At 52.4% G+C, this 20,381-nt stretch overlaps 1 protein-coding gene across 1 annotated transcript; it reads left to right on the forward strand.

Annotated features, from left to right (window-relative positions):
- Positions 1 to 1,447: 1,447 nt before the first annotated feature.
- On the forward strand, positions 1,448 to 20,120 carry UBA1 (ubiquitin like modifier activating enzyme 1). The gene is made up of 26 exons (XM_082610017.1): positions 1,448 to 1,667; positions 6,166 to 6,282; positions 6,412 to 6,470; positions 6,571 to 6,739; positions 6,827 to 6,961; positions 7,953 to 8,059; positions 8,309 to 8,399; positions 8,506 to 8,638; positions 9,123 to 9,220; positions 9,315 to 9,461; positions 9,592 to 9,768; positions 9,894 to 9,998; positions 10,086 to 10,166; positions 10,534 to 10,689; positions 12,353 to 12,518; positions 12,672 to 12,868; positions 14,669 to 14,733; positions 14,973 to 15,168; positions 15,889 to 15,963; positions 16,083 to 16,272; positions 17,619 to 17,707; positions 18,003 to 18,095; positions 18,223 to 18,414; positions 19,346 to 19,447; positions 19,552 to 19,652; positions 19,790 to 20,120. The coding sequence occupies exons 2-26, from the start codon at positions 6,166 to 6,168 to the stop codon at positions 19,923 to 19,925; spliced, it is 3,177 nt and encodes a 1,058-aa protein (XP_082466143.1). The 5' UTR covers positions 1,448 to 1,667; the 3' UTR covers positions 19,926 to 20,120.
- Positions 20,121 to 20,381: the final 261 nt, after the last annotated feature.

The following is a 20,381-nucleotide window of genomic DNA, read 5'->3' on the forward strand; positions in this document are numbered from 1 at the left end:
GGTCACCTTTGAGCTGAGACCTGAAGGACAAGAAGGAACCGACTTCCTGCTCTGCATTCCTGAGACCAGTGGCGCAGTGCATGGAAAGGACACACCACAGGAACCACCACATAGTGGGCGATCAGTTAATGTGATCTGTTATTATTATTTGACAGAATCGTACTGGGTGCTTATCGTGTGCCTGGGGCTTTGGTATCCAGTCGTATCTCTGGTGACCTGGTGGTCTGTCCTACCTATTTAATGGACATTGGTGGCCTTAGCACTCTGTTTTCCAGTGTAATTCTGGAAGGGTGTTTCAAGGCACTATTTTTTAGATAATGTCCCAAGTTGAGGGTTTCTCTAGTGGCTGGGTACACCCTCACCCATAAGTAATTTTACATTAATATAAAATATATTTACATATCACCTGTAAATTAACATATAATACTTAAAAAATTTAACATTGCCCTGTGCCAGCACTGCTCTGAGCTCATTCCATAGTTCATATTCTCTGGTTTTCACAGTGACACATTTTGCCTTTACGATGTAGATGGGTTCTACTACTATCCCCATTTTACAGTTGTAGAAACTGAGGCACCTGCCAACGGTATGTGGTAAACCTGGATTTGGTTGGACCAAGGCAGCCCTGGTTCACGTGCAGTTAGTCAAGGGTGGGGAGGAGGCAGTTGCACTTCCCTTGGGTTTCCCCTGTGGTTCTGCAGCACCTTTCATTATTCATGAACGGGAAGGGGTGACCAAGTTGCCTCTCCTGGAGTACCATAATCCCTACTTGCTGGAGAGGGCTGTCTTGAGTGTATCTGTCCATGCAGTCTCATGCATAATTCATGAGTAACTGGGTGGGACCTTTTTTGGCCTCTGAGTTTCCAGGTTGGGCTGCTGCAGCATCAGTATTCATTATTCATGAGCTGGGGGAGTGTGTTTTCCCTGTGTTAGCCCTATTTCCCTGCTCAATGGGTATTAGATGCAGTAATGGGCGGAACTGTCTCTTTTGTTCTTGCCCACCGGGCCTCATGCATTACTCATGATAAGATGTGGCCTCGGTCTCCTTGGCTTCCAGGCTGCAGCAAGGTCATTCATTATTCATGAGCATTGGGGTGTGGCTTCCATGTTTTAACATTGGCTTTCTGGTTGCAGGGTGTTAGTCAGCCAGCCACCCGGCTTCGTGCATAATTCACGATCAGGAAGTGTGGACTTGATTCCTCTTTTGGTTTCCAATGTAGCCTGGCTGTAACAATGTATTCATTATTCACCTTCCGTGGGAGTGCCCTCTATGTTGTTTTACCTGTTTTCCTAGTTACTGCCACAGTAGCCACCAGGTGGAGCTATTCGCCTTCGAAGGAGTCACAGACAGGCAGGGACCATCATGCATGATTCATGAACGGGCGCGGCCTGCCTGCATCCGGGTTTCTGGGGGTGGGGCCCCCGGTTTTGTTCCGGCCCCGGGCTCAGCGGCCGCCATCTTGTGTCGGCGGCGGCTAAAGGGAAGGAGGTGCCAGGGACGAGCACAACCACTACGGCCTGAGGAGGAGAAGGCGGCGACGGCGATTCTAGGCGGCCCAGGCGGCAGGGAGGAGGAGGAGGAGGAGGAGAAGGAGGAGGGTGGCGGCCGGGCTTGGCTTCGGCTCCTAGAGGAGTTGGCGGCGTCGCGACCCGGGGAACCGGCATTGGTAACAAATGGCCTTTCTCAGCTCCTTGGCCGGGGCCAGGGGCTTCGGGAAGCATTGGAGGGTCTTGGGCCGGCGCAGGGCCAAGCTGACGTTGGGGCGGGCGGTGATGACTCGGACGCAGGGATCGTTGGAGAGAAGGGGGGGGGGGTAGATCTTGGGGCGGGGCCGACATTTCCCATCCGGGACCAGCCCAGTCCCTCGGGCTCCAAAATCTGACCTTAGGCTCAGACCCCCAGAATCTGCTTTTAGAGACTCAGGCCAACATTCCTAGTCAGTGACCTGACCCCATCCTGAGCCTTGCATCGCAGATCGGAACTTCCCCCAATCAGCAGTAGAGACTTACGGGATCAGCATTCCTGGTCAAAGCCTCCTACCAGTGTATGTCATTAAAGACCTTCCCCAGAATCTCTCTTCATTCACTCCTAGTTCCTCAGTATTTGCCCTCGCAGCTTTCAAGAGGGGCCAGACCTCAGGGAGGATCCATTTGGCTTCATTTCTAAAAGAGTCTTTTCTAGCATCTTCCTTCAGAACCTACCCCCCCAACACACACACACACACACACACACACTCTCCGCCCCCCCCCCCCGCCCTCAGAGCTTTGAAGGAGTCTAGACCCTGTGAAAGGTCATTTGCGCTTGGCCTCCATGTCAGAGAGCACTCCCCCACATCTCAGAGGTCTCCCAACCCACCTTGGCCCAGCATCTTCCCTCCAAAACCTCTCCAGGCCAGCATTTCTATTCAGAGGTTTCCACATAGCACTCACCTTTAAAGACTCCTTTAATTCCTAGAATCTGCCCTTAGAGACTTCCTTTACTTTAAGAGAACGCACCCTTTTTTATGGTCCCAGTATTCTCTTCAGAGAGTACCTCTTGCAGGCCTCAGCATCTCCCCCATCAGACACTCATAACCCCCAGTATCTTCCCTCAGAGCCTCCCAGGGGACCAGACACCAGGGAGGAACTGTTTGGACATATAATCCTCCATCAGAGATCTCTCTGCCAGCATCTGTCCTTGCAGACCCTGTTGGCTCCTGGCCCCTTCCATCAGAGTCTTGCCTCTCAAATCCCACGCTTCACTCAGCCTCTGCCTTCAAAAGCCAACCAGGGTTCCAGCTTCTCTCACAGATCCCTTAACCTCACATCAGGCCTAAGAACCTGCCCTCAGTGCCTTTCAGGATTCCAGCATCTTCAGTTAGGCTTTCAGCTTCGTAGGACCCCAACATCATTGTCAGTTGTCCCTTCCCACAACAGGTCCAATTCTCCATCAGAGTAGGAAACCCCTTTCTCTGCATCTACTCTCCGAGCCTCCATGGGGTCCCACATAATTGGTCAGAGAAACCCAACCCCACCTGAGGACCTAGCCAGTATCTGCTTACTGAAGTTTTTAGGGCCAGAACTGTCTGGGCTCAGCCTCCCCTTTGCACTCCTCAGAGCAGCTGCAGTACCTAGCATGTACCAATCAGAGATCAACACAAGACCTTTGTACTCCATTAGAAGTCCCTCCACGAGCCTACCCCGGGCGTCAGCATCCACCCTCATAGCCTCTTGGGACTCTGACATTAATGTCAGAGACACCTTTTCCCTGCAAGTCCCAGTTATTTTTGGTCAGAGATTTCCCTCTGCCACCAGTGAAGACCCCCCCAGGGCCCCAGCATCCTCCTGATGGAGAACACCCCCACCCCCAGACCCCAGCGTCTTCCCACAGCCTCCTTGGGCTGCAGCGTTCCCCACCCATTCCCTGTGCAGCCGCTGGGGCCTCCGGTGCAACTTCCTGGCCCTTTCGTAAAAGCTCCTTTTCCAAGGACCCAGATATGAGTCTTAACAGCCTTGCCCAGCACCACCCCTCCTGCCCCCCAGGGCTTCTAACATCCCCTTTCCCATCTCCCTCTGAGCCTCCAAGGGCTCAGACAACCGTCTCCTGACTCTTTTATATTCCCAGGGACTTCTCAGTTAATCCCTCCTAGGAGGCTTGACAGGCCCCAGCATCCTGTGCCCTAGCTTCTCTCCATCCTGATAACTTGACCCTGTGTCTACCCTCTCTCAAACCTGCTCCAGGACTCCTACCTCAAACCTTCTTCTCTGGTTTGGGTGGTAGACAACGCTCAGGCTTCAAAATCAGCAGATTGGAGACCTCAGGCAAGTTCTGAAACTCTCTAAGCCTCAGTTCAGCTTTGCTGAACAATTGATAGTATACGTGTTCTAATTGGGGCCTGAGCATGTGTTGAGAGAGAAAGGTTTCGAATTTATGCTGGGGGTGGAGGATCTTAGCTCCTCTCTGGGGTTTCTGCCCCAGACCCCTTCTGCTTGCCTTGAGACTGGCCTGATCCAAATCTCTGCGATTGAAATCCACTCTCAGACCATCAACCAAAACCTGCTTAGAGCCTTGTTGCCAGCATTAGGGGTCCGGATGTCAAAGGTCCAGATAGCAGAGATCTCTCTGGCCCTGGATCATCTCTGATTTCGGAAGTGGGAAGATGGTGTGTCCCAAACAACCAAATCAGTGACAAGGCAAGGCGATAACTAAGTAGTGGAGGCCTCTGCAGGTGCCCAGGGAGGAGCTTATGTCCTTAAGCCTCTGAGTTCTGACCACAGACCTTGACTTTTTTAACCTCCCTAGCAGCCCCTTGAGGACATTTCCGTTTGCCTCTGCTTTGGGGGAAAAAAAGGGGGGCTCAGAGGAAATGAGATACCTATCACGCGTCAGGAAGTCAGTAAATGGAAAAATATGATTTGCCTTGGTCTCCCTACTAACTCACCAAGCCTCTTCTACCCAAGTTGGTTCTTAGCGTTCCCAGCAGTTCAGCTAGATGACTTGGACCTAGCCAGCCCCCTGCCTCCTGGGTCCCCCTCCCTCACCCCTCATCTCTTAGCCCTGTGGGCTGGGCCCTGAGCTGGGTCCTGACTCTGTTCCCCCAGGAGGCATTGGCAAACAGTCCAGCACCAGCTGCATGACTCTGGGCAAGTGACTGGAGTTCTCTTAGCCTTTGTTTTCTTATTTGTGACATGGGTGTAAGGTTATCTGGTTCATGGGCATTGTTAGGATTATACAGAGCCCTTTACTCTGAGATTGACAGGCAGTAAGCTCTTGGTAGATGGTAGGGAGCTCCTGTCATCTTGCTTAGTGCTAGCATGTGACAAGGGCCAAGATGGAATCTTAGGTACAGTGGGGGTACTTGGTGTGATTGGGTGTCAGAAAAGGCTCAGTGTAGGAGAACAGAGGCTCAGAGGAGCATTGGGGGTGGGGGGGACTGATTGGGGGTCCTGTTGTCTCCAGCGTCTGGATCCAGTCACCCTCCCCTCCCCCCCCCCCCCACGCCAGTTTCACTTCCACAGCAGCCTGCATTGTTCTGTCTCTGGGACCTAGTCCTCATGAGCTCAGGTTTTTCCATTTGTCTGGCAGGGACACTCGGCCCTGCCTTGCAGGGTCAGGACTGTTGAGGGGATGAAACGCCGTAACATCAGGAAGCAGCCTGGGCCTCAGGGTCAGCAGATCCCCGGGTGGTTCCAGCTTGGCCACTCTCTTTGTGAAACCTCGGTCAAGTCACCAAACTTCCCTGAGTGAATTTCTTTTCCTCCAGTGTGAGTTGGGAGTGTTACTGATACCAAACCCCACAGGGGTGCCCTGAGGACAGAGTGAGGCACAGACCATAAAGTGATCTGTGTTTGACATTTGGCCCAGGGAGGACTCCTAATAAATACTCGTTTATCATTATTGTTGATCTGTTTAAGGGACTCCACACGCAGACGAGGCTTGGGAAGTGTGTGTTTTCTCTCTCCCTGCGACCTCTTTTATTGGCCCTGGGCGTTTTCCCCTCCCAGAGCTGGGGGTGGTGGGAAGCGGATTGGACTTTGTGAAACTCTCCTCAGTGAGCCCCTCTGGGAACTGAGTTCTCAGCACGGTTTCTCCTGCCATCATGCCACCCTGATGGATGTCCAAGCTGCGTTTCCCTCTCGATTCCCTGTCACTGGGGATAAGGGAGAGGAGAAGGGCTGCATGCTATTGCCTACCTGCTCTGTACCAGGCTCTCTGGCCTGTGTTATATCTCATCACCTCAACAACTCCGTGGGTAGGTAAGTGCTATTCTCACCCCTGTTTTACAGGCAAGGGAACCGAGCCCATAGGGGTTAAATGATGACTGTCAAGGAGTGCCAGGGTCTGACCTGAAGCTACATCCTTTCCCTGACTTCTCCACAAGTACATTCTTGTCAGTCCTTTCCCCCCACAGTAGTGGAGTCTCTCCCTCATTATGCTGGGCTGGGGAGAAAGGCGAATGGCCTAGTGGTTAGCAGCATGGATTGCAAGCCACACCACCTGGGTTCAGATCTTAGCTCTGACAGCTTTGTGACCCTGGGCAAGTCACCACATCTCTCTGTACCTGTCTCCTCTTCTGTAAAATGGGGGTATTAGCCCTTACGTCTTCCCTTTCCCCACAATCACCACTCACCAACAGGAATACCCACGTGCCCTAGGCTCACCTCTGATCTCTTTTTTCCTTCCAGATGTCCGGCTCGCCGCTGTCCAAGAAACGTCGCGTGTCCGGGCCTGATCCAAAGCCGGGTTCTAACTGTTCCCCCACCCATTCCGTGTCGTCCGAAGTGCCCTCGGTGCCAACCAACGTGAGTGTCTTCTTCCTGGAGACTGGCAGGCGGGGTGGTGGGTGGGAAAGTCTTCTGTATCGCTGTCCCATCTGTCCCTCCCCTCCTCCTGCATGTCTCCCTGAACCCGTTCTTCCCCTCCATCTCTAGGGAATGGCGAACAACGGCAGTGAAGCAGACATAGATGAGGGACTTTACTCCCGGCAGCTGTAAGTGGGGCCGAGGTTGGACTGTGAGGTGGGAGGGGGCACTGAGTGGATAGGGTCAGAAGGGCCTGGTCCTGACCTGAGACGCCCCCTAACCTGGCAGGTATGTGTTGGGCCATGAGGCAATGAAGCGGCTCCAGACGTCCAGCGTACTGGTATCAGGCCTGCGGGGCCTGGGCGTGGAGATTGCCAAGAACATCATCCTTGGTGGGGTCAAGGCTGTCACTCTGCATGACCAGGGCACTGCCCAGTGGGCCGACCTCTCCTCCCAGGTACCTCTTCCCATCGCCCTCCTCTGCCGAGACCCCATCCCCCAGGCTACACAGCCAGTTCATTTCTTTCCTCATTCCCCTTTGCAGTTCTACCTGCGGGAGGAGGACATTGGGAAAAACCGGGCTGAGGTTTCCCAGCCCCACCTGGCTGAGCTCAACAGCTACGTGCCTGTCAGCGCCTATACTGGACCCCTCGTAGAGGACTTCCTCAGTGGCTTCCAGGTACCTTGGGCCACCGCCCGACCTCCTGCCCGGTTCTCTCAGAGCCCATCTCTGGTTTATTCATTTGATCAATATTTAATGGATCAGCCCGGGTGCCAGGTTTCATGCTGAGGCTGCAGCTAGGGGATGCGGGCAGGCTTTAGACGCTGGACCTGCCTCTTCAGGGGGAAGATGTGAGCCAGCAGACAGGACAGCATAGTGCACAGACTGGAGCCAAACCGCCTTGGCACAAGTCTCTCATTGTACTAGTGTGACCTTGGGCAGGTCACTGAGTCTCCTGTGCCTGCCTTTTGTCTGTTTGTAGACATGGGAATGGTAGTAATGCCGACTTCATAAAGATTTTGTGAGGGCTAAGCACTTAGAATAGCAGCTGGTTTTTGGTTAAATAAAAACCCTGGTCTGGAAAGAGGAGCTGTGGGAGCTGAGATTGTTTCCTGGGGTGTCCCAGCAAGCCAGGACACTGCTGCCGAACCCTGATGTAGCTATGGGAGCTCACCCTGATGGAATGGGTGGGCATTCAGGCAGAGAGCAAAGTCCCAAGGATCATGGCTGAGCAGGTGTTGTCCTGAGAATTGGGAGCAAGTGGGTGTGGTAGGAGTGAGCTCAGACTTTGGCTGAGGATGAAGTTTTACTTCTGTGTCTCGCAGGGCATGGCAGGGTTGTAGGCAGGCAGTAGTGGGTGTTGGCAAACGAAGGAGTCAGCTGTCGTCCAAACTCTGTCCTCCCAGCTGCCTCTTTACCTTGCCTGCCATAGTTTAGGGATTCACATTTCCCTTCACTGAGTTTCGCCTGGGCTGAATCTGATACGTGGTAGATACTTTGTATTTGTGATAGAGAGCTGAACCAGCAAAGCCTTAAGGACTCCCTGAGGCCTCGCACCAGCCTTCCTCCACCATCTCCCCCTTTCCCCTTTCCCCTTTCCCCTTTCCCCTTTCCCCTTTCCCCTTTCCCCTGGTGCTGGGCCCTCGCCTGAGCTGCCACCTCTCCACAGGTGGTGGTCCTCACCAACACCCCCCTGGAGGACCAGCTGCGGGTGGGTGAGTTCTGTCACAGCTGTGGCATCAAGCTGGTGGTGGCAGACACACGGGGCCTGTTTGGGTGAGTGCCCCCACCCTTTTCCCCTGACCCCTGCCATGCCCAGGAAAAGACCCCCAACCTCTGACTGCCCTCAGCCCCTTGGGTTTTGGATGTTGTGTCTTTACCTCACCCCATGTAGCATGAGTGCCATCTGATTCCCAGCAGTGATGGGCTGAATTTGCTCAGCAAGTATTTGCTGCATCTTGAGGGACACGTGGGGTCCCTGAGCGCATGGGACTCGAGCATCAGCCCTATTGCCTCCCTCTACAGGCAGCTCTTCTGTGACTTTGGAGAGAAAATGATCCTCACAGATTCCAATGGGGAGCAGCCGCTCAGTGCTATGGTTTCTATGGTCACCAAGGTGAGGAGGGCAGCCTCAGGGGTCCTGGCATGCAGATGGGCGGCAGGCCTTCCTGTCTGCTCCTGGTACCCTGGGCCTGCCTCTGAGGTACTCCTCCTTTAACCAGGACAACCCCGGTGTGGTTACCTGTCTGGATGAGGCCCGGCATGGCTTTGAGAGTGGCGACTTTGTCTCCTTTTCGGAAGTACAGGGGATGATTGAACTCAATGGAAGTCAGCCCATGGAAATCAAAGTCCTGGGTGAGCTAGGGCCCTGGGGAATCAGGGGAGATAGGAGGTGTTTCCCTGGACTCTGCGTGAGGGGAGACACATCCTGGGTGTCTGAGATGAACCAGAGACAGAGTCCCCTGGGGTCCACCCAGAGCTGGGGACGTGGGGGAGAAGTGCTGTCTCGTGTTTGAGCTGTTCCTAGAAGAGGCTCCTGGTATCTGCACTGAGGGGGAAAAGGTCTCTGGTGTTTGAACAAAGCAGATCAGAGGATCCACTCGTGTCTGACTGGATTCGGACAGGGAGCAGAGAATGTCTTCTAGCGTAGACTTGGGGTCAGGGACACAGGGTCCCATGGGCTCTAAGCTGGGCTAGAGGGTAGATGGTTTCTGAAGTTCGAGTGGAATCGATTACTCCTGTTGTCTGGGTTGGGTCAGGGTTGGATTTTTCCTCATCTTGTGGGTGTTGTGGGTTTTAGGGAGGGTGGGTAGCCTGACAGTTTCCCTGTCTACCCTAGGTCCTTACACCTTTAGCATCTGTGACACCTCCAACTTTTCTGATTATATCCGTGGAGGCATCGTCAGCCAGGTCAAAGTACCCAAGAAGATCAGCTTTGTGAGTGTGGGGAGTAGTGGGCTCTGGGGGTGGTGCCAGGCAGTTCCAGGTTCTCCATTCTTCTCTTCTGGTTCTGATGCTCTGCCCCCCACAGAAATCCTTGTCGGCCTCCCTGGCAGAGCCTGACTTCGTGATGACGGACTTCGCCAAGTTTTCCCACCCCACCCAGCTGCACATTGGCTTCCAGGCCCTGCACCAGTTCTGTGCTCAGCATGGCCGGCCCCCTCGGCCCCGCAATGAGGTGGGTAGGTGGGTGAGCCAGCCAGGGCAGATGACCTTGGCATCGAAGGCCCACAGTGCCTCTCTGCCTAGCCCCCCCACCCCCGACAGTGGCCTCACAGGCACGCTCTTGGTTCCTTCTGCCCCACCAGGAGGATGCCACAGAGCTGGTGACCTTGGCCCAGGCTGTAAATGCTCAAGCCCTGCCAGCAGTGCAGCAGCACAGCCTGGATGAGGACCTCATCCGAAAGCTAGCATATGTGGCTGCTGGGGATCTGGCACCGATAAATGCCTTCATCGGGGGTCTAGCTGCCCAGGAGGTCATGAAGGTCAGCAAAGATGGAGAAGGACAGGGTTGGGGTGGTCCAGACACCTCCCTGATTCCATCGCTTGTCCATCTGTGTCAGGCCCCAGTTAACCACTGACCACTTCCCCTGTCCTGCCCAATCCCCAGGCTTGCTCTGGGAAGTTTATGCCCATCATGCAGTGGCTGTACTTTGATGCACTGGAGTGCCTCCCCGAGGACCAGGAGGCCCTCACGGAGGACGAGTGCCTCCCGGTATGTGAGCGGGGCCCTGGGGGGGACGTCATTGGGGGCATTTCTGGTGAGGCCTCTCTCTGACACTTCTCCCTTTGCATTCCTCAGCGCCAGAACCGTTATGATGGGCAGGTAGCTGTATTTGGCTCATGCCTGCAAGAGAAGTTGGGCAGGCAGAAGTACTTCCTGGTGAGTGATCCACTGGGACAGCCACTTTCTTCATCTTCTGTGGCCTCTGGCTACCTCTTACGGGGTCTCCTTCTGCCTCCTGAGGGCGGGTCTTTTGGTTCTTATATCTCTACCGCATGACTTTTGCCATTTTCTTTTATCTTGAGGGAAAGCCTGACGTGTCCTTCTGTTTCCACCATCTTGCGCCTCCTCCCTCAGATGCCTGGGTTATTTCTCATAGCCCTGGCACTTGAGGATGTGGCACTAGACACACCTCTCCCCTCTCTTGCTGTCTTCAAGGGGAGTGAGAGTGAGGAGTGATGAGTGACTTCACACTGACCTGCATCACCCTGACTAGCCTCTTTCTCTCTTCTTGGCTGTCTTTTAGGTGGGCGCAGGGGCCATTGGCTGTGAACTGCTCAAGAACTTTGCCATGATTGGGCTGGGCTGTGGGGAGGGCGGAGAAATTGTCGTCACAGACATGGACACCATTGAGAAGTCAAATCTGAACAGACAGTTTCTGTTCCGGCCCTGGGACGTCACGGTGAGAGCGGTGGGGGTAGGAGGTGGGACTTAGTCATCTTGTTTTCCTCTTTTGTTCTCATTCTTCTTGGAAAAGGGGCTTTACCACCTTTTTCTTTCCTTCACCTTCTCTCTCTCACTCGTTCAACAAACATTGAGTACCCTTCCATCGAATCTACCGTTTTTTATTCTCTTTTTTTTTTTTCTTTTTCCTTGACTTCTTATGAGTGCTGGTTGGGACAGTGTGTTGGGGGTCCCAAGTTCAATGATTCACTAGCCCCCTGGGACTCAGCAGTACTCAGCATGTAGTTGTGCTCACAGTTAACGATTTCTTCTGGCAAAAGGATGCATAACAAAATCAGCAAAGGGAAGTGGCTCATGGGGCGGAGTCTTGGGGGAGACCAGGCACAAGTTTCCAAGACTCCTCTCCCAGTGGAGTCGCACAGGACATGCGTAATTCCGCTAGTAGCGAGTTGCAACAGCACGTGAAATGTTGCCAACCAGGGAAGCTCGTTAGAGACACAGTACCCAGGGTTTTTACTGTGGGCTGGTCACATAGGCACCCTCTGCTGGGAATGTCCCCAAATTCCAGACTCCCAGAAAGAGAGCAGGAGTTCAGCATAAACCACAGGGTTTGCATAAGCAGTCTAGGCACAGTGAGCAGCCCTTACCAGGTACTGAATGGCAAGAACCCTCCAGAAATCCAGGTTCCCAGACTCCAGCCAAGGGCCAACCTGGCCAGCAGGCCTCTTTCCTAGGAGAGCACTTGTGCTAGGTTCACTCTTCTCTGCACAGCTAGAAGCTGGGTTATATGGTGATCTAGTTAGGAAGCCTTCTGTAGGGGACAGTGTCATTGTTGCCTGGCCAGGATCAATTCCCCTTTTGTTCATTCATTTATTCACCAAGTAGTTATTGAGTAAGTTCTGTTCTAGGTACTTGCAGCACACCAAGGAAACAAAGATTTTAGTGGGCGGGGACAGACAGTAAACAGTAAGCACAGTACAATAGCGAAGTTTATAGTTAACGTCCATAAGTGCTGTGCAGAGGAAACAACAAACACAAGATGAGGGAAGTGGGCAGGCCAGGGAGAGAGGCTTGCAGTTTTGCTTACAGTGGTTAAGGAAGGGCTCGTTTCTGCCGACTTGGAGGGAGTGAGGGAGCAGAGTGGCTTCTGGGGAAGAGTGCTGAGGTGGGAGGGTAAGGGGAGATGAGCTAGAGGAGATGGGGGCCAGCGCGTTTGGCCTTCAGTGGAGGTGGGAGCCAAGGGAGGGTTTTCAGCAGAGGAGGGACGTGACCTGATTTGGACTTTGAAAGGATCCTTCTTGTCTATGTGCTAAGGTTCTGTTTCGTTTGGGGGGAATGTTCCCCAGCCCTGGGTGCCGTTAACTGAAAGAACAATAGAAGTTGGGTAGGCAGAAGAACAAACGGCTGGCCTATTGTCTCCAGCCTATGTCTGTGCACTGCTTCCCTTTTCACTGAGCCCCTGCCATATCCGTCAGAGCCCTAGCCATGTGGTACTGTCACGGACTGTCTCCTGCCAAACCAGGGAGCCTCCTGAACTCAGGGCTTGGTTCTTCCCAGCATTAAATAAGCCAGCCTTCAGGAGGACAGCTCTGTGGAGGTTCGCTGGTGCATGCATGAATAACTGAGTTCTGTTCCCCCATTCCTACCCTTGCCCCCCCCAGAAGTTAAAGTCTGACACAGCTGCTGCAGCTGTGCGCCAGATGAATCCGCACATCCAAGTGACAAGCCACCAGAACCGTGTAGGCCCTGACACCGAGCGCATCTATGATGACGATTTCTTCCAAAACCTGGATGGTGTGGCCAACGCCCTGGATAATGTGGATGCCCGTGAGTTTGGAGGCGGGTGAGGAGGTCAGGGGCCAAGTTGCGTGCGTGCATGTGTGTGTGTGTGTGTGTATCTTGGAGGTGCCTGTCTTCCAGTCTCCTGATGTTCATTTCCTGGCACTCACGTTTTGTTGTGACCCCCCGCCCCCCCCCCAGGCATGTACATGGACCGCCGCTGCGTGTACTACCGTAAGCCACTGCTGGAGTCAGGCACACTGGGCACCAAGGGCAATGTGCAGGTGGTGATCCCCTTCCTGACAGAATCATACAGCTCCAGCCAGGACCCGCCTGAAAAGTCCATCCCCATCTGCACACTGAAGAACTTCCCCAATGCCATCGAGCACACCCTGCAGGTGATCAGCGTAGGGGGAGAGGGCAGGGGGCAGGCACCCGGCCTCACGGCCACTGGCCCCTGTGCTTTTTCTTTAAACCTTCCTCTTACTTTCTATCTTGCAACCTTGGTTTCTAGAATGATTCATTCTTTTTTTTTTTTTTAACTTTTCTTTTGAAAACTTTTCAGCGTTTAGACAGATACAGAGAATAGCGTGGGGAACACTCAAATACTCTTAGGTTTAACATTTGTTAACGTTTTGCCACATTCCCTTCATAGATTCATGTGGCTTTTTCTTCTTTTGGTGAAGTATATCGTGGCCATCACAATGCTTCACTCCCTCTGCTTCTTCAAAGGGAGGATATATTCGCACATAACAGGGTCTCAACCTCAGCACTGGTGACAGTTGGGGCCCGATATCTCTTTGTCATGGGGGCATCCTGAGCACTGTAAGATGTTTAGCAGAATCCCTGGCTTCTACCCACTAGATGCCAGTAGCACCTCCTTCTATTTGTAGCAACTAAAAATGTCTTCAGACATTGCTGGATGTCCCCTGGGGGCAAAATCCTCTCCCAGGTGAGAACTGCCCCAAGGTAAGAACTGTCGTGTCTAACCAAAACCCCACCTTCCTGCTGAACAAAGTTAATGGTAATTCTTACTGTCTTATTTGTCTTATTATTATCTTACTCCTTATTTGTCTCTAATACTCAGTCCATATTCAGGTTTCCCCTGCTGTTGCTCAAAATGGGTTTAACAGCTGGTTTTCCAGGTTGATTTTGTTTGCGTGATGCATATACATACAGAATACAGGGCAGCGCACATATTATCTGGCTGAGTTTTTTACAAAGCGAACATATCTAGGTTGTCCAGCACCTAGGCCTACAGACCGAAACCTAAGGATAACCATTGTGTTATCAGATGATTCTTAGTACAGTCTTTGAGAGCAAACCATTCGGAATGTTTAGTAAAAGTATGGGGGGGGTGGGAACAAAATAGGGAGGGGGGGGAAACAGTTCCCTCTATCACTTTCCCTTCTGCCCCTGCAGTTCCAGACTAGGTGTCTTTGTATTTGTGCACCCACCACAGACTCACTAGGCCATGAGTGACCTTGGATTTAGCCTCTCCATGCCTCTAATGAAATGGAGGTGACAGTAATACATACTTCATGGGGTTGTAAAGCATTTAGCATTCACTATGTATCTGGTGCTGTTTTAAATAAACTTTAAATATATACATACTTGGCAACCCGTGAGGTACATATTACTGTTACAGTATCTGTTTCGGAAAGGAGGGCACAGAGTTAAGTGTCACCGTGTGTCCCTGAAGTCGCAAAGCTAGATACTGTGTAGCAGAGCTGGTTTTGATCTCTGACATCTATATCCTCCAAACCCCCTCACCAGTGACAGCACTTACTGTTCTAGGAATTCTCAGAGGGCAGAGCCTCTGTCCAGTTTGCTGCTGAGTCCTCAGGGCCTGTATAGGACCATAATTTTAAATACGTAATGTAATTTTAATATACACATAACTGAATTGTTTCTTTTTTATTGAGGCATGACATACCTCACGTAAGGTACACAGAACTAAATATTTTTCACGCATCCACTAGTGTAACCGCTGTCCAGATCAAGTTCATTGGTTTTTCAAATTGAGGTGCTGGGGATGGTGGAGTGGGGAAGGTTGGGAACAGTGGTTGCGGGGCTTACCTTCTCCCAGAGCACCTTTGTTCATCCTGTTTGATTTGTTCACTGATGGTCTTTCTAATGCCTCCAGAAGCCCATTTTGTCAACTATCGCCCCGTGTAACCTGTTTGCTCTGTCTGCAGTGGGCTAGAGACGAGTTCGAAGGCCTCTTCAAGCAGCCGGCAGAAAACGTCAACCAGTACCTCACGTAAGTAACCAAATGCCCCCTCACCCCACCCCCTGCCCCCCAGCCAGGGCATCCTGTCTGCTTTCCTCACCAGTGTGACACCCAGCCAGGCACACTTCTCCAATGAGTCAGTGAATGCTGGGGCCTCATTCCACTGGGGATCAGGAGTAGCTTTCCGTGGAGAAAGTCGGGTTTCCCTGGAGCCCACGCTTGGGGCCGCTGTGTAATCCTGCCCTTTTGACCCCTCCAATTCCTGATAGAGACCCCAAGTTTGTGGAGCGGACCCTGCGGCTGGCGGGCACCCAACCCATGGAGGTGCTGGAGGCTGTGCAGCGCAGCCTGGTGGTGCAGCGGCCACAGACCTGGGCCGACTGTGTGGCCTGGGCCTGCCACCATTGGCACATCCAGTACTCTAACAACATCCGGCAGCTGCTGCACAACTTCCCTCCCGACCAGGTAACGCCCACTTGCCAGGTCCATTTGGCGGGATGCGTTTCCTAGAAACAGGAGCCTGCTGTGAGCTCTCCGTGTGGCTCCTCTCGGTCATTAGTCCAGCTGTGGCAGATGCCCCAAGGCATGGGGGTCTCACACGAATGATTAAACTTGACCTGTTTTTGCTGTCCCCTTTGCTTTGAGCAAGAGACTTCATTTCTGTTTCCCTTACCTGTGGTGTAGGCTGACTCACCCACCTCCCAGGACTGTAAGGATCATAGTGGAGAAATTTTGGAGTTAAGAGCTCAGGAATCAGTGGGGGTTCAAATCCCAGCTCCATTTTCATTTGGGCAAGTCACATACCTTCTCTCTGTACTTCAGTTTCCTCATCAGTAGAGATAACAATAATCTATCTCATGAGGGTTTTTGTGAGGATTTATTGGTATTTATTAATATTAACTTAGTACAGTGCCTAGCAATTCATAAGAGTTTGTTAAATGGCTGTGTGGCTTGCACAGAGTGCCAGGAGTTTTTTTCAGTGAGGCGCCCCTGTTTCATTCAGCCTGGCATCAGCACTTCCATCTACAGGACCCTACAGTCTGAGTTGTTCATGATCGATTCTAGCCCCCTGTGCGTGCCCAGCCAGGAATAGTGAGTCAGGGCACATCCAGGACCAAGGTGAGAAGTTAGGATTGTTAGAGAGGACTCCAATCTCAGGTCCTGCTCCTCTCTCTACTTCCTTAGCTCACAAGCTCGGGAGCTCCATTCTGGTCTGGGCCCAAACGCTGTCCACACCCGCTCAGCTTTGATGTCAAGAATGTAAGTCTCCTCCTTGGGGTCTCCTAGGGTCAGGTGGAGGGTGCGTGGGTGGGAAGGAGGCCGAGACTCCCCAGGCGAGGGTGGACGTGCTCACCCTTCTGGGCCCTGCCTTCTCCCAGCCTCTGCATCTGGACTACGTGATGGCTGCTGCCAACCTGTTTGCCCAGACCTACGGGCTGACAGGCTCTCGGGACCGAGCTGCCGTGGCAACGCTCATACAGTATGTGCAGGTCCCCGAGTTTACCCCCAAGTCCGGCGTCAAGATCCATGTCTCTGACCAGGAGCTACAGAGCGCCAATGCCTCTGTTGGTGAGGATGTTTGGCCAGTCGGCCAGGAGTCACCACCCCCACTTGTCCCCTGCCCAGTCCAGCCTTTTCTGCCCCTGGCACTGCTCTGCAACCCCTGGCCTAAGGCTTCCCCACACCTTCCTTTGGAGCCTCCCTTGCTCTGAAATGAGGGTCGGTTGGGTTAAATTCTATCCCTCCTGCCTCCTCCTCCCCACTCTCTGGCCCTCGGGAGAACTAGCTGCTTGTTTCTCTTGCTCTGTGTGTGTTTCCCTTGGAAAGAACAACTTTTCTCTGTTCCTTCTTGATCTGTTTATCTGGAGGGTGTGATTTCCACCAATGGTCTCGCTCCCTTGGTATCTGCCCCATCTTCCCACCGCCATGTTCCTCTGTGTGCATCTTTGCCATGGTATTGCTCTCCACAGTTTTCCTCATCTCCCTCTCCATATCTCTGCCCCAGTTCCCCATCTCTCTCCATCTCTTTCCCCCAGCTCATGCTGTATATCAGGGGTAAGGGCCAAACAGTGACTCTTCTAGGCTTTGCAGGCCATATAGTGTCTGCAGTTAATCACCTCTGCAGTTGAAGCACAAAAGCAGCCATACACAACATACAAATGAATGAATGTGGCTGTTTTTATTTTCCCCCATGTCCCCATCTTCCTCCCCAAATATATATCCGTCATGTTCCTCTCTGTGTATTTCCTCCATCTTGTTCCTCATATACATGCACATGTATGTATCTGTGTGTAATATATATAAAACATACGCAAGGTGTATGTAAAATGTATATAAACATTGTGTGTGTATACACACACATACACACATACACAGCATATATAGGGTATATATAAGATGTATCTATCACGTGTATAAAATTTTTTCTCACCTATCTCATCCTCTGTATATGCCCCTATTTTCCACTCTTCATATATTCTGTCCCCCAGTGTCTTAACCTCAATATCTACATCTGCATATTTCTCCCAACTTCCCCTCTATATATCTTCCCCGGCCTTTTTCCCCTGTATCCTCTTACGTCTCCCCACCTCTCTCTGCATTATTCTTCCTGAGATCTACAGCTCTCCCATCCTGATCTGTCCATCCCCACTTCCTCCTAATGTCTTCATTTTTAGTTCCTTAGAGTCTCTAGAGATACCTCTCTCTTGATATACCTGCCCCCCGCCCCCCGTCTTATTCAGGTTTGTACTCTGTTGTCCTGCTCTCTCCCCATTGCTCCTCCTCTCTCCCAGCATGTCTTTCCTTTTCAAATCCTTTATCTACCTAACCACCTTTTGCCCCACCTGGGCTCCTGTTTCTACCTCAGACCCTGGCCTGGGGTCTAAAGGGTTGACGGTGTCCCTCTCTCCCTGCAGATGACAGTCGTCTGGAGGAGCTCAAGGCCACACTGCCCAGTCCAGAAGAGCTCTCTGGGTTCAAGATGTACCCCATTGACTTCGAGAAGGTGCTGGGTGGGGGCCCTGGGCAGGCAGTGGGGATGGGCTAAGCACAGATGGGCTGGACAGAACAGGTTCTGGGGATCTAGAGGCAGCCCCAGGCCTTTGTGGGATTGGATCACAGGCTTGCTATGGGGCCCTGAACGAATAGATGTTCCCAGCCATGCCTCTGTGATCTGAGAGCCCAGCAGGTAATTTCAGTGGAGGATACTTGTGTCTCCGGAGGCCAGGAATCCTCCTCCTCCTCTGATCCTCTCCTTATTGTCTCCCCACCCTCCTCCCTTAACCTCTCACTCATAAAAGGACGATGACAGCAACTTCCATATGGATTTCATTGTGGCTGCATCCAACCTCCGGGCAGAGAACTATGACATTCCCCCTGCAGACCGGCACAAGGTGAGGCAAATCTAGACCTGACGTTTCACCCCCTCCCAGGCTGCAGCTGCCCACATTCTATCCCTTCTGTAGAATATGAGATTCGTCTACCCTTAACTTCCTTCCTTGATCCTTTCCTTCCTCACAGAGCAAGCTGATTGCAGGAAAGATCATCCCGGCCATTGCCACGACCACAGCAGCCGTGGTTGGCCTTGTGTGTCTAGAGCTGTACAAGGTGGTGCAGGGGCACCGACAGCGTGACTCCTATAAGAATGGTTTCCTCAATTTGGCCCTGCCTTTCTTTGGCTTCTCCGAACCCCTTGCAGCACCCCGTCATCAGGTGAGGGCCTGCATCAGGGGAGGTGGATTTGTGGGTGGGTGTTTCTCTGTAGAGCTGGCTCTAGTTTACTTCATAGCCTGTCACCAGGAGAGGGTTTCTGTCAGTGTGTACCTGTTCCTTTTGTGTACCCCCTTGTTCATTTATTCACTCATCATTTTTTTTTTTTTTTTTTTTTAGTATTTTCTATGTGCTAAGTACTGGTCTGATTCTGCTTGTGGAAGCCCTCAGAAAAGATACTTGAATATTAGATTATGATTAATAACTGCACAATAGTAGCACCCAAAATTTATTGGGTGCTTAGTATGTTAAGTGCTTTTGCTTGCTTCTTCATTCACTCAGATATTTACTGAGCACCTACTGCGTGCTAGGTACTCTTACAGGTGCTAAGGTTATATTCCTGAAATAGAGTAACACAATAAATGATTTTGGAACCCCAAAAAAAGAACAGGATAAGGAGAACTTGAGAGTACCAGGTGGTGAGGGGATGGGTTTGGGATTTTAGATGTGGGATAATCAGGAGTGGCCTTACAGAGAAGATGACATGTGAGTTCAGACTTGGAGGAGGTGAGGAGACAGGCCACAAAGGATTTGCCGGGAAGGCATTCCAGACGGAGGGGCCAGTCTCTGTGAGGGTATTGAGGTAGGAGTGTGCCTGGCATGTTTGAGGAAGAAGTCGTTAGAGCAGAGTGAGTGAGAGGATGAGGGGATAGGAAATGAGGAGAAGAGAATAGGATTCCAATGACTTAAGGCCCTATCTCCATTATCATAAGGGTTTCAGTCTTTCCTCAAGGCAAGATAAAAGCCATGAGAAAGTTTTGGACAGAAGAGGCTTGTGATCTGACTTAGCACGTCTGCATGAGTGGAGGGGGAGACTGATGGGGCTGCGCCGTCTGGTGGCCCCCATCCCATTGGCCTGCTCCTTGTCCCACAGTACTATAACCAAGAGTGGACATTGTGGGATCGCTTTGAGGTACAGGGGCTGCAGTCTAATGGTGAGGAGATGACCCTCAAACAGTTCCTTGACTACTTCAAGGTGAGACCCCTTTCCCTCTCTCACCCCACTGGGGTCGGAGTGTGCAGGTGACTGGCCGGCCTGTCCACCCCCGTGACACTGCTGTCCTCCCCCTTCTCCTCCAGACAGAGCATAAGCTGGAGATCACCATGCTGTCCCAGGGTGTGTCCATGCTCTACTCCTTCTTCATGCCGGCCGCCAAGCTCAAGGAGCGGTTGGATCAGCCGTGAGTTGGGTAGTGGGGGGGCCTCAACTTGCAGCTGTCCCACTCCTGCTCCCTGCCCTTCACCTCCTCTGCCCTCAGCTACCTGCCCCTCTTCACTTACTTTTTGCCTCCCTGACCCTCTGCTCCCCCGCCCCCAGGATGACAGAGATCGTAAGCCGTGTGTCGAAGCGAAAGCTGGGCCGCCACGTGCGGGCCCTGGTGCTTGAGCTGTGCTGCAACGACGAGAGCGGTGAGGACGTTGAGGTTCCCTATGTACGATACACCATCCGCTGACCCCTGTCCTCTCCTGCAGACTGACCGCAGGCCCCCTCTCCAGACCCCTTCCAGCCCAGGGCTCCCATTTGGCCTGTGTCATCGGCCCAGCTATCCAAGCCTGGTGTTCCCTCCTCGTCCCACTACCTGAACCCCTCTTGCCGCTGCTTCCTACCTTGTTTGGGACCTGAATCCTAATAAAGCGTTGTAAACCCAGATGTGACGTAGCTGCTGGTTCCAGGGAAAGAGGGGACTTTCTGGAGCTGTCTGGTTCAGATAGGAACCAAAAGGGCTCAGCCTCACCCCAGCTGCCAGCTTCCTGGGCAGAGAAAATGTGGGAGCTGTCATGTCTTCCTCCTGCCCTTTGTGCTTAGGAAGAAATGGAGGCGGTAGTGAAGCTGTGGAGAGCAGGTACCTAGGTCCTTGTGACTTCACGGGAGGTGGGTTCAAATTCACTTTCTCCATCTCTAGCTCCTA

The sequence above is a fragment of the Mesoplodon mirus genome (genome assembly GCF_964341445.2).
Source record: "Mesoplodon mirus genome assembly, chromosome: X".
NCBI classification, from domain to species: Eukaryota; Metazoa; Chordata; class Mammalia; order Artiodactyla; family Ziphiidae; genus Mesoplodon; species Mesoplodon mirus.